This window comes from Ixodes scapularis, unplaced genomic scaffold, assembly GCF_016920785.2.
Source record: "Ixodes scapularis isolate PalLabHiFi unplaced genomic scaffold, ASM1692078v2 PGA_scaffold11__112_contigs__length_91849675, whole genome shotgun sequence".
Taxonomy (NCBI): domain Eukaryota; kingdom Metazoa; phylum Arthropoda; class Arachnida; order Ixodida; family Ixodidae; genus Ixodes; species Ixodes scapularis.
Window position 1 is genome coordinate 67,117,600 of NW_024609837.1, and position 14,195 is coordinate 67,131,794.

General features: G+C 45.6%; 1 protein-coding gene across 1 annotated transcript in view; it reads right to left on the bottom strand.

The window, feature by feature from the left end:
• LOC8034331 (transcription factor Sp4) overlaps window positions 1-13,273 on the bottom strand; it is a 49,333-nt gene extending 36,060 nt beyond the window's left edge. The window contains exon 1 of the mRNA XM_029990850.4: window positions 13,056-13,273. Within this exon, the coding sequence (XP_029846710.3) occupies window positions 13,056-13,118 (63 nt within the window). The 5' untranslated portion in view covers window positions 13,119-13,273. The remainder of the gene's footprint in view (window positions 1-13,055) is intronic.
• Between the last annotated feature and the right edge of the window lie 922 nt (window positions 13,274-14,195).

Below are 14,195 nucleotides of genomic sequence, written 5' to 3' on the forward strand. Positions count from 1 at the left end.
CCAGTTGACAGCAGCTTTCAATGGTGAGTCTAGTCACAGAGGATGCACTTTCTGTTGACCTTCTTGCTACAACAGTTTGTAAGCAGACCAAATATTGCCAGAGCCTCCTAAGGCCGCACATAAACCTAAAAGAGCCTTTGACTGTAGTCAATGGCACACACGCAGACCTCGGCAAAACAGACACGACACCACGAGACATTAATGGCATTGCACAAGGCAGACCAAATATTTCGATAGCCCAAAGGGAGCTCTTGGGCGACTCTTAGCACCACGGCATCCAACTGGGAGATACGAATGTTTGAGGAGACAGAGAACCCAGGAAGCGCTTCGTGAATGCGGTCTTGTGCCGTGGCCAAATGTCCCTATAGCTCAGGGTCACTACTTTCCCCCATTCTTAACTTGCATCCATTTCTCCACATCCTTTCTTTCTCCATTATTTTTCCCTATTGTTTATCCGGAGATGAGTCACACCCAAAAACAGTTTGTTAGCAGAACCAAAGGAGGCACAAGGGTGTAATGGATAAGAATGAAGAAATAAAGAGAACGAGGATACCATAAAGTAGAGGGCAGAGGTTATTCTTACAAAGGTGCAGAACCAGTTTTCCCGAAAACGGAAAAGAAAACGGGAAAGGAGAAAGAGGAAACGGGTACTTTCATTCATTCACTTACTTACTTTGAGAGCCCCACAAACAGTCTATAATAAACTTTATCGACACCTCTTTACTTCGGGGAGCATGCACATATAACAGCCACTCTCCATTAATACGCCATTATTTTATGCAAGATAGTTTCACCAACACTTAAGGCTGCGGTACCACGGCGGCCATCTTGAACAAAACATTAGTTGAACCACCAGGGCGGCGTTGGCTGTCCGTATGAGCAAATGCTGCAAAACCTGCGCGCCAATTTCGAAACCCTTTTTCCCGTCGCTTGCGACCTTGAGTTTCCTTCTCCACTCTTACGCCCCTCCTTTCACGTGTTCACCCTCTGGCGCGTCGCGCCCACGTTCATTGTTGGGAGGACAATGTACCGGATAATCCCCAACTTGAGGCCCCCTGCCAAAATTGTCCGGCTGCCAAGTGATTTGAGCGAGATGGGGTTTTGAAGCGGTATGGAAAAGTGGGACCGTCAATTTTGAACTATGCCTTTTCGATACTGCATTAGTTGTGTACGGGGCTGGCCAAGGCACGGGCGCGAGGACGTAACTGTATACAATGCTTGGGTTGCAGGAGCACTCGCGCGTAGAAATGGTAGGACGCGCTTTCTGAAATCACACGCCTACATTCCGCAGCGTTGCAATCCTACGAGTAAAACAGAGTACATCTTCGGACAGTGCGTGAGTTGATGCCGGCCGTACGAAAGACACACCTCGCGCTTCCTGTCACTACTGCCTCTGCTTGCACGCGCTGCCGATTGGCGGTTCTTTCTTTATTTTGTTTCGTCGCTCTTTTGAAAATACTGAAACTAATATTTTCTCAGACCCTGCTCATCGTACCTCTGCACTACAGTTGTGTAAACACGTTGTGATGTAATTTGAGATATGGGACGGAGTGTCTACATTCTTATTTCGTGTGTAATGCCGGCATAATATTCCTTTGCTGCCAGAGGGTCAAAATAATGGTAGGGTCGGCAGCAAAAACTATTTCAATGACCGAATTATGATCAAACACCAGTAAGAACATAAAAAAGAAATCACATGGGGACAATAAACATATTGCTACAAGAGGATGGTGCGTGGGGCACAAAAAATATTCGGAGTGACGTTGAGGGCACGCGACAAGCCAGATCTTTCCTGATGGCAGCCGTAAAAGTTGATCTGGTGCCTCGTTTTGATCGGCTTTGCACGGAAACTCGTAAACTACCAACTATCTTGTCAGTGGTGAACATAGTGAGCATGAACTGGATGATTTTTTTGTTGTTGTTTTTGTTTCTGTAGTGAGAGTATGGAAATATGAGACGTCCGCTGACGCTTGCGTCGGCTAGCGGAACCTCAATCGCCGATCGCGGCCGATGTCATGGGCGTATACAAATACATCAAGTCGTCTGGGCGGGAGCAGTTGAAGCGCCGCACTTTTTTGGCCGGTCAGTAGAGACTCCGCGAATTCTGACTCGAGGCTACTCTGTGCGGAGGGAGCCGCTACTGAGCGCGACCAATCGGAAACCAAGGATATCTGAAATTTCCTAATTGCCATGAGATTTGCAAATTCGTTCTTCCCGCCGTAGTAAATTCGTCCGAATCGCTATTCGATTTCCTAATCGATTATTTGGATGAAAAGATATATTTAAAAATTCGTACGTGGCTCACCAAATGGCAATAAAATTGGTATAGGATTTCAAACCTATATAGTGTCGCCCTAATTTACAAACTTGTTTCACTTGAAATTAGAGTACACGCGCAAGCGAGCTGGTGGAAGCCTATACTAAAAAGGCCAGAAACAAGAGAAACAAAAAATAAATAAATAAGAGCGGGATAAGCGCAACAGTCTCAAATCACAGCTGAAAATGGTTACTTGGTAAGTGTAAATGTCCAGACATTGTATTAGTAAAATGTATATATATATATATATATATATATATATATATATATATATATATATATATATATATATATATATAAAAAAAGTCACAAATGCGTACTGTCGGAGTTATTAATTCGAAGTTCATTCCGACGTTTCGAGCGGGGACCGTTCTTCATTAGGTGATGAAGAGTCGTCCCCGCTCGAAACGTCGTAGTAAAGTTCGAATTAGTAACTCTGACAGTACGCATTTTTGCCTTTGTATATATATATATATATATATATATATATATATATATATATATAGAGAGAGAGAGAGAGAGAGAGAGAGAGAGAGATAGAGAGATAGAGAGATAGAGAGATAGAGAGATAGAGAGATAGATAGATAGATAGATAGATAGATAGATAGATAGATAGATAGATAGATAGATAGATAGATAGATAGATAGATAGATAGATAGATATTTTTCACTATTTGCTGACGGCCGAAACTAACTATGCAACACAACAAGTAAAACCACAGAGCTGCCCCGCCTCATATCACCCTCAGTTGGAGCTCGACTGACACATTGCGCCGATCAAGCATCACCAACAGCTCAACACCTAAACGCCACGGCGTTCACTATCTTTGTTTGGGTGATTCCACCCACTAATGTAACAACTCATACAATGCGCCGTGATAAAGTGCTTTTTGTCTTTGTGTATGTGTTTTTGTGACATCTAACCTCTGTTTGCGCTCTGACTAAGAATGAAACCATGTATACTAAAACGGGATACGGTCCATTCGTCACATGCGCACTCGTCACAGGACGATTGGTCACAGGACGATTCGTCACACAGGAACATTCGTCATAGGATGACTCGTCACGCGGCCAACCGGTCCTACAATAGTTCGTCCCCCCAAAATGTGTCGTTCAATTTGGTTCCAGCGGACGAAGTGGCTCACCTCATATTTTAGTATGTCTGTGGCTTCTGAAAGGCAAAGAATTTGTAACAAACGTTTTATCTTCTGGTTCGGTCCCGAACATTGAATGTTGGTTTGGCCTGACAAAGTGGGTCACCTCTTATCTTAGCATATGTCTTTCACTTCTCAAGGTCAAAGAATTTGTAGCAGACGTTTAGCTTCTGGGTCCGTCCCGAACGGTGAATGCGGAGGTCATATAAGAGCGACTATTTTTGAACTCGGACTACATTCAAAAGGATGGAGGTGATCGCAAAAGAGAGAGGTGGAGCCATGCAGGTGCACGAGGGGTGCTCGTACATATGCAGCAGAAAGAATTCCGATACTTACTGGTTTTCTCGAAGAGGTGTATGCAAGGCAAAGTAAAAACTGATTTGGCTGCCAGTCGGATTATTGCTCGTGCCTGCAACTTAGATCAGCCTGTTGAAAAGTCGCAATATTATGAAAGGAAAAGCGGATGAGTATTGTAAGATTAGTTTTTCTAACCACTAGTTTATGTCACATTGGGAAGTCGTGAAACTCCTCATCGGAGAATGTGGGCAGTTGTTCAAATTTACAATTTTCTATCGTCCCCTGCCCGATCGATGTGACCAGTTGCCCGCATTACGAGTCATCCTGTGACGAATGTTCCTATGTGACGAATCGTCCTATGACAAATCGTCCTGCGACGAGTGCGCATGTGACCAATCGTCCTCATCCCTACTAAAACATCGGTAGTGGTCTCTATTTTTAGCGACGCTCGCACACGTCTTGCCTTTGACGCAGTGGCATTCTCATCTCCCATACACGGACATTTGGACAAAATAGGTTGGTCGGCCTTCACTCATTAGCTGCGGAACGTTTTGACCGTGACGTATGTATAATTCAAAGAAGCACCGACAGGCGGGTGCCCCTTTGAAAACAAATCATGTTCGCGTAGAGATATTTAGCGGCTATAGTATAGCCCGTGGGTATTTATTTCTAGGCCAACTCGTCGGCGTCAGTCGGTACAGGCGCTGGAGGCGTGATGAAAATGCTGGCAGATGTCGGCTTGACGAGCCCCACACTCTCCCCTTACAGCAGATGGCAAATAAACCAACAACAATCTTTGTCGACGGGCAATTGATTGAAGAGGCCAATCGGTAGTAGGATGACTCGACAAAGGGTAATTCATCAAAAATTCCAACTCGTTGACAATTGTTTGTGAGGCCATTCAGTTTCCACATTGCACTCATCTTCTGTATTAGAACACATACACATGTTAGACATTTTAATATAAGCAAGTTTCGGGCACCGGATATTTTTTTGAAAAGCTGTTTCACCGAATTTCGCATCTCCCGGTTCGTCGAATTTTGATATGAAATCATAATATAACTATTATACTTGTCACTTCTTCAATTAGAAATGGTTACAGATAATTATAAAATAAAAGTAGGCTTTCGCAAAAATTATGTCGATTATAGGCTATGCCAACGTAGCCGAACAGTAAAAAAAATGTTATGAGGGTGTTTTTGTTAGGGTTCAAAAAAGACAAAGGCGATTCTTCAAATGAGCACTGGTCACACAGGCCGACTGGTAACATAATTAAAATAAAAGCACCGACTTCACAGAACAGGAAAAAACAATTTCACTAGACGTTTCGCCTCCATGAATAAACGCCTCCATGAATAAACGCCTCCATGAATCATGAATAACCAACTCGCCCAAGCTGAAGTTCTGACCAGTTTCGCCTCCCTTGCGGGAGGCATCTTCAGTAGTCACACAACAATGCCTGTGTAAGCTTCGTGGAGAGGGCCGCGTTTTTTGTTACACACGGATGTGTGTGTCCCTGCGAACAAACCACGATTCTAGGATTTTCGGAACCCCCATCTGTCCTCCCTCGCCAAGGTCGTCGCGGCCGGGAAGTCAAAATAATGCCCTATTGTCTACACAGAGTACACCAGTTCAGACTTCAGTCGGGTCGCGTGGGATGCGCACGTGACGTCACGCTTGTGTTTACAAAGCAAATGAAAAGTTCAACCTCAAGTCAACGCTATTTATCAAATATGTCCGTACTTCGTGGAGAGGGCCGCGGTTTTTCTTACACACGGATGTGTCTCTGAGAACAAACATGATTTTAGGAGATTTTCGGGACCCCCATCTTTGCCATAGGGTGACTCGTTTATCGGACTGTTCGTCGCAGCGAGAGTACAGGGAAGGATAATAATTCATACCCTATATCGTGCAGAAGAGAAGAATATAAAAAAAAAGAAAACGAAGCGAAAATTTCGATTTCCTTTCTTGTGGACAGGGCATTGTAGGTGAACGTGGCTTCCTTGTTTGATTCGCCAAAGTAGCAACAAAGCGACATTTTACGGTCGAGCGAGCACCGTCGGAAACACTGCCCAAAATAATTTTATAGGGAGTTTCACGGCTTTCCACTGCGACATAAGCACGTGGATAGAAAAACAAATATTGACAACAATAATTGTCGAATATTTTTGGCACGCTCACACCTGGTTTTTCTTCATAATTTGATGACTCATATGTTGATTTTGTTTGCGGAACCGTACTTCTGACCGGCAATTTTATTGCGTACGCGAAGCTTTTGCGTGCGATCCACTACAGTTAATTATTTTGAGGTGTCCAAGTTGAAGCGGTGCGTGTTATTTTTCGATCTCTGTCCGAATGATACAAAGTTTCACGTTTTCACCCTGTGAGTGAAGCGAGTTGGTCAGTGCTAGCATCGAAGGCTAACTTCGAACTCTAATTTGGAAATAATGTCTCTGTTGCCGCATCGCAGACAAAGATATATATGCTCTTATCACTGTAGCAAAATAACGTGGCAGGATTTGTGCTCTTGTTATGATCGTGTACCATTGTAGTCGACGTCATCCCAGCACGGCGTAATTCGGTTCAGCCCTGCAAACCACACTTGGGAAAAAAATGAAAGTTTGCACCTTGTTTGTTCAATTTTTTTGTTATACTGCAGAAACACATTGCGCCCCGTGTTTTTGAAGGCACGGTAGACGGTGGTGACGGTGAGGTGACGGACCCCCATGTCAGCCGGCGTCTCGCTCGACCTCCTCGGAGGACAGGTCGTTTTTACTGGTGACTGGTGCATACGTGGAGCAACTCCGCGCGCATTGCGTTCTTCATCTCAGAGAACGCAATACATGACTCAGCTCTATCTCGTCATCGCTCCAAAATGACAAGTGGAATTCGCAACTGTAGTCGGTGACAGGTCAAGAACGAAGTGGGAGCTCCTCCCACCCTGTTCCACTTCAGCGGAGCGAACGGGGGAGAGGAGGTCGCCCCCTCTCCAGCGTTCGCAAATGGCAAATATTAGTTTATTAGGCCACTAACTGTCAATTTACGCTCGTTCCTTTACGTCCGCCGCAGCCGATAATGTTATCCCCGGGAATACCAAAAGTATAATTTCTTTCAGCAAAAAAAAAAACAAAACAAAACAAAACAGAATAATAAAACGCCCGGTATATCACAGCTTTGACAACGCTTCACGTGTGTGAGGTTCGATGACCGACAGAGAACCACCGCTGGCCGTGCTCCCGAAGCGGGGAAGTGCAATCTATGGAGACCGATCATATTATCAGAAAGGTGCAGACTAGGGAGCCTTCATGTGCGCGAAGCGCACATGGAGGCACTCTAATGCGGACAATCCAGGAAAAGTATTCTTGCAACTATGAGGTTCCAGTTGTACTTACATATGCATTATCGTCAAATTTGACGGAGTTCCTTCCAACACTAAAGAGTTGTCAAGAGTGAAGATTATAAAGGAGAATATCAGCAGGAATCTATTGTCTGTTTACTGAAAACAAAACAAGCATCAGAAAAACGCATTTGGGCGGCCGGGGAGGCCAGAAGCACGGACTGCGCGCACCCAGCGTGGAACCAGCGAATGAGAGGGCACTCCTAACAATCTGTTTTCAGAGCCACGGTATGCCGGCTGCCGGCCAAATGTCCACTTTAATTCTATTATGGCTTTCGAAACGTAAATACACGCTCGGGAATTTTCAACAATATCACGCGAGCGCCGACCGGCCTGTAGATCAGCGCATCGTCACGGCGCGAAGTAGCGATATCAATGACAGTACGCGCGTGCGCAGAAGAAACGCGCCGAAGTCGGCGTCGGCTGCTAAGCTGTTTCCCCAATCACGACCCACCCCTGGCGCGACGCCCACCGCTTGCTCCACCCCATAAGCAGGGGACCTAGTAATCAAAGCGACACACACGGTACGCAAACACGAACAGCAGCCAGTAGGAAGGACACCGACACGAGCTTAGTCAGCGAACGAAAAGACAGACACAAACGTCACTCTAGGCAAACAGAGCAGGGGTAGTTACAATGATGAGATGCGTGCGCAGACGGAGGTAAGCAGTGCACAATAAATACGCGAAAACTCGCAGCAACCGAAGAACTGCGCAGCAAACACGTACGTGCACACGCACCAGAAGCACGTGCGTCACGCTGCGTATCTACGCAGAACTGGCGATTTTGGCATTTCGGTAATTTGAAACTTCGATATCGATTCCGTGAACAATTTATTCAGCAAACTGAACCGGTGGAGCCTCGCATAAAAAAAATCGTTTAACAATATGAAAGCGACTGAAATTCTTCCTAAAAGCTATATTAGCAGAAAGTACCGTGTTATAAAGGACCTCACGAGTTTCGACCAAGTTTTCCAGCACGTTATTTTGCAAGAAACGGAAGAAGCCAAGTGTACAACCAGTTTCCGAAGCTGGCAACCACAGCTGGAATCAGCGCCATCCTCGGCAGTTTCCTGAACCTCGCGTAGTCACATTTCAGCCACCGCCACATAGAGGGCGCAACCAGACATCCAATTTGTGTTTTCTGTGTGTTTTATGATTCTTTTTAATAAATAGGCTCGATTAGTGAAAATGTGCGCTAATAATCAGGACCTGGAACAGTAATCTCCATTTAATACTAAAAATATCGGCCTAAATGTCTGCCAAAAGGGGTCAAAATACTCGTTTTTGACTATCAACAAATACGTGATTTCACCTATATTCAAACTTTTTTTATGGAAAATCAAAAGTGAAATTTAGAAAAAGGGCCTCGCTTTGCAAAGTGGAATATGTTTTTCTTTGCGGGCCTACAATTTTATTCATGTGTGCCAATCCCTAAGCGCTGTACCACTGTACTACCAAATGAAGTTTGCCAAAATTAACGGTTTTTGTCACTTTTCACGTGAGCATTCCGGAAAAAGTTTAAGCCATATTACAATGAAATTTAGCGTAACTCTTTCGACCATAATTACAAACTGATGTAAAAAGTTTCAAATAAAATGACCGAGTAGGCGCCCAAAACTTCGCGACTGAAGTGCTTCCGCAAAGTCAATTTTTCTAAAGTAAATATCTGTCAAAATAAAATAAAAAACGAAAAAAGCGCCTCCGTTGACAATGAACGCACTCTTCTTCTATAACATTCTAAAATTAGAAAGAAATTGCTCCAATAGTGCACCCTGTACCACTGTACTACGAAACCATGTTTTGCCGAAAAGGTCAATGTTCGCGGGTGCCCTCTGAATTAGCTTTTTGCACTAGGAAAACAAATCCTACATCAGATAAAAGATAATGTTGTACACTACAAGATGATATATAACACATAATTTTAGCAAGCTTGAACACGCCACGATCGCATTTCGAAAACGTGCTGAAAGCGTCATATGTCTTCACTGATTAGTCTTCTTTTGGCAAGCAAAATGGCTGTCATTAGCACACTGCATAGCTTACTGCTAATTAATGAACCTCAATAATAAGGACACCTTAAACAGCATAGCATTGGACCTGATCCCCAAACTCAAGAAGGAATGCCAAGAATAAAGTTTCGAGAAATGTTACAAAATATTGAGTGTAGAAAATGTAAAAAGCCGACACGGGAGGCTGTGGAGCTTCCCTTTTTCCAAAAGATGTAGCCAAGTGGAGACAAAACCATGCAAAGTTGAATCCAAAAACTCGTAAACTAACAATAAAGAGGAAAAACACTGGCAAGCTGACAAACTCCGCAATACATCAGCAATGCAATGGCTATGAACCAGAGTGTAAACAATTTGAGGTCATAGAAAGCAATACAGAGTGTAATAGCAGACTTTTGAAGAAAAAAAAAAGGTAGCTTTATCAAACAACCCTCCTTATCTTTGAAATGATCATGCCACTGAAAGTCTGCATTGATTTCCACAATACATAACTGAATGGAACAGTCTGCTGCAAAGTGTTTTTGAATGTAATATCCTTGCAGGTTTTGGATCCAAACTGAAAAAGTTGGGTGAACAAAATATTGTTTGAAAAGTTCCTCGTTTGTTATTTGTTTTTTTTTATTCAAGGTTATCCATGTTCGTACGCCAACATGTTTTGTGCATTATAATTGCTTCTGGATGTGTATATACAGAATGTGTATATGCTAGCCGAAAACCCACCCCCTAACGGCCAGTAGGCCCTTACAAATAAATAAAATAAGGCGTGTCTGAACCCAAAACTTTAATTATGGCAATTAAAGGGCACTTGACAAACCGAAAATATAATTAATTATTTTAGCTTAAAGTGCTGGAGTGTAACGTCAGGACACCATCCAGTCAATTATGCGCTGCAGAGTCCCATGTTTACCAAGAAAAACAATGTCGAACCGAAACCAGGGTATTAGTGTGAAGGTATGCGACAAGAAAGAAGTGGCAACGCCGAAAGATGGAACAACAGGTGGCATTGTGAAGTCTGCAGTTCTTCTCGAGTGTGCATCCATATCACTCATACATAACAGAATAATGAAGCCCAGCAAGGATTAAAGGTACAGTCTCCGGCAATATGAAAGACCCACTGGGAGCGCGTGGCCGAGGCGGTCGCCGACGGCGCGCTGCGAGCGCTACGGGCAATAGACCCTTTCCAAAATTCAGTCTGGCCACTTTGATCACTATCATCACTATCTGAAAAATGGCATATGTGCCATACCAACGGCGGCTTTCTATTTACTGATGAAGGAACATGTTGAAGATACTTTTAAGCTGAGGCATAGCTGAGGATTCGAGGCCTATTCATTCTAGACGTTAGCACGTTGCGAAACCGGAATTGAATGCAAGCGTTGCGTAAGTGTTCATTTCTCTAATTTGAGCCCAGTGAACCTGTTAGTGGCACAAAATCGACTCCGAAAGCCCTTGACTTATAGAACTTTATCAAGGCGTCTGTATGGGTTGGCGCTTCGTTCTGACTGGTTGCATCGTTGTGTGAATCGGCACTGGAAAAGATGATCCAGAAAAACCTGTATAGCGAAAAGTTTATTCTCGTCTGCCGTTGACATGCAAAAGTGACGGTGCCCGATAAAATACTGCAGGCTACGGGTTCATTGCCGCCATTCGTATGGCAAAAGTTAAACCACCATTTCAGCCACCAGATGGCACTGAATTTCGGAAAGGGTCTATTCCATTCTGCTTCGAGGGAGGACGCTCACTCGGGGCTCAGCACAATCTGATAAGCGCGTTTCGCTTTAGCTGAGCCCCAATTGAGCGTCCTTTCCTCGAAGCAGAATGGAATCACCCGGAGCGCTCGCAGCGCCCCCGCCAGCCACCGCCTCGGCCACGTGCTCCCAGTGGGTCTTTCATATTGCCGGAGACTGTACCATACGAAAGAAGTGAAGGCCGTTGCGAATGGAATAAGCGCTTCGTGACATGCGTGGTATCCAAGCTCTCTCCGGCCGTCGCATCTGTAGCACGATTGAGAAAAATCTCTCGCGTCGCTGCCAAGCCGTGGCAATAGTTGCTAAACCAGACCATGGCCCTTGCTGACTTTACGTTAAACACCCTTTGGGGGCCACTTAACGCCCGTTCGGCTGCTAGCCAGCACAGCTGGTGGTCAAAAAGGGCAACTCTGAGCAGGCCATGCCGAGGTTACTCTATCAATGTCAGTTGACAAGGTTCCTAGAACGCCTGGTGCATTTTCGTGGCACAATCCGCTCGGCGGTGCTTGCTACACTATCGGCTCGCCCGTGTGGACAGGAAAGGCGGTGGAATGTTGGGTGCAGATTGCCTGCACTAGAAAGTGATCCTCTTGTGGCTTTTATGGAGAACATAAAGTTTGCGCAAAAACAGTGTTGGGTCTAAGAATGTTGGGCCATGCCACCAAGTGATTGGGCACGAGCGCTAGGTCACAGTTCGGCAGAGCTGTCCGATGTTGAAGCTCGGTTCCAGCGATTGCGGCTGCAGTTTGCCTCATAGCTAAAAAAAATTCTGGACAAGATGGCGCTACCTGTTGAATCAAACTTAATTGATCGACCGGTCGGCCCGGTATGTATGCTTCTTTTGCAGGGGTTGTGGCGATGTCAGAAACCCGAGCTCTGATTGGCTGATTAGTGGGCAGAGCTCAAGGATGCCTTGAGGTCTGCCCACTATACTTCATTCAGAGCCCGGCGTTCTGATGTCTCCATAACCCCTGCATAGGAACTTGCGCTCTGCCTTGATCTATTCCAACTGCTTCACCAACAAAGAGAGAGGGTACTCAGCCTTTTTCACCTATTATAATCAAAATAACTCAAAACTTGTTGGTGCGAGAAGGGCAAATAATGGCAAGGTACGCGTTTTTCGAGGATGAGCGTGCAAGCTACCTTAAAAGCCAGACTCGTGTGGTTGAACGGGCACAGACATGTTTGTTATCAGGACACACAAGCAGAAGTGACAAATCAGACAGTAGACACGACATAGTCACGTCGGAAACAACATCTCTCTCATGCCCAGAAACCGTTAACCGCGAAGAGTTAGGTCACTTGGCAGTTATCATTTTAAGAGGTCTGACTTAACTCAGAAAATAACACAATAAAAAGACTTGGGATTTGTTGGATAAAAAAAAAAACGCACAACTTAAATCTTATTGACGAAATGTCACGACATAACAGCTTGGGTTCTTTCTCCTCGCACACTTGAACGCAGCGACATCCCCGACTTGCACGAGCTAACCAAGCGCAACACCAAATGTAAAGTGCAACTGGCCTTCCTAATTTTTTTTTTTTTTCGAACAGGGAAACAGTACAACAGGCAAAGATGTACTACGTGGAGCGAGCCCAAGGGAAACGAAATGCCAGAGGCCGGAACGCGCACTGTAGCAACGCTCTATCAAGGGTTAAACAACGAAGTGCAAAATCGAATCGCGGTGCCCTGATTTAGAACAATGAGCATCCAACAAAACAAACACAAACGAGACGTTAACTCAATTAACGGATAGAACGACCACCAGTCAAGAGTCAGTGCAATTTTAACAAAAAAACAAACAAACAAAAAAAAATGAGAAAAATGAAGGATCAGCGCGACGCAGAAAATGCGATGATACCGCAGCGGCGTCTTGGGCCGCTTTGAGAAGGAGTTTTAGCCGAGAAGCCGCCAAGGATGGGTGTCGATCCTTGGGGGGGCATGCCACCCCCACCCTCGATCACGCCCGAGGAAAAAAAAAAAAAAAAAAAAATACTCCGGCTAGGCACACGAGCACGACCGCACACGCTCGCGCGCTCATAGGCGGGGTCAGCGACGAGGGGCAGGTCATCCGACCGCCATCTTGGTCCAGCCCGAAATCTTGCAGACGAGCGGTCGTCTGCTTTCACTCACCTGCGAGTTATTGGCGGGCACGACGTATTCCGATTCCTGACTCCGGTCGGCGCCTGTGCTCATCCTGAGCCGGGTTCACGTGAATCTTACGCCGAGCCCCGAAGGGACTCGGGCTCGTTGGGCCAACGCGATGGGTTGCCATCCATATGGGACACGCAATTTTCATAGGGGCGAAGCGCGGCGCGGCCTCCCGTGCCGCCTGCCTCTGCGGAAGCGTACGGGCGTGAACCGGCCGCCTCGCGCAAGTAGTTCATTCCAAACTCACCCTATTGAACTCACTATCGTACAAGAATGAAACTAATATTTTACCGTGATCTTTAAAAAACAAATTTACAGATAATTCCGGGTGTTTTAGGTAATGCGAGTGAGTGTTTTGTCGGAGGATTGGGGTAGACCGGCAGGGTCGCGTTGCACGGCGGAAGGATACGAAATGCTGAGCGGGCGTAAGGCGTGTTCAATATGGCGGTGCTGGTTGCTTGGTAGGCGTTCCTCACAGGCGGGACTGATGGGACAATGGGACAGCTCGGGTAGTTTGAACAACACCCACCCGTAAGAGAAATCGCGTCGCCTCGGTGTTGGTGGATTTCGGGGGTGGCGCGGGAGCGTGCGCTGGGGAGGAAATAAAAGTACCGAGTAGTACAAACACTCCGGGGTGGTTGGCGGCACGAAAATTGAGCCCGCTGTTGCCGCCACGCGCCACACGTTGGAGAAAGCAATAAAAATGATACCGGATTTTGTTTTCTTTCTCTCTAACGCGCAGTGTTTGCAATCGTATGTAGCGTATATATATCTATGCGCTCGCTCAATGTTTACCAGTCGACGAACCCAGTCAAGTGTCGGGAACAATAGAACCAGACCCAACCCTGGCGACTGGCGCAGCATTGTTTTGTCGGACCGTTCTCGCCGATCGTTTACAGTTTTATGCAAAGCGGTTAATAAAAATAAGAAACAGCAGCTGGTCGACAGGACGAACTTCACAGGCTTCCGAAATCAGCTGCCCAAAGCGTGTTGCGCAAGCACCGCACTAGTCCGACAGCTTCGATCTGCGTTTTCTACGACTTACAAACACCACTTATGTTCTCTTTTTTTCAAGCCAATTTTAATGACATAGAGATCGTTAGACACGTGCGAGTTGCAACT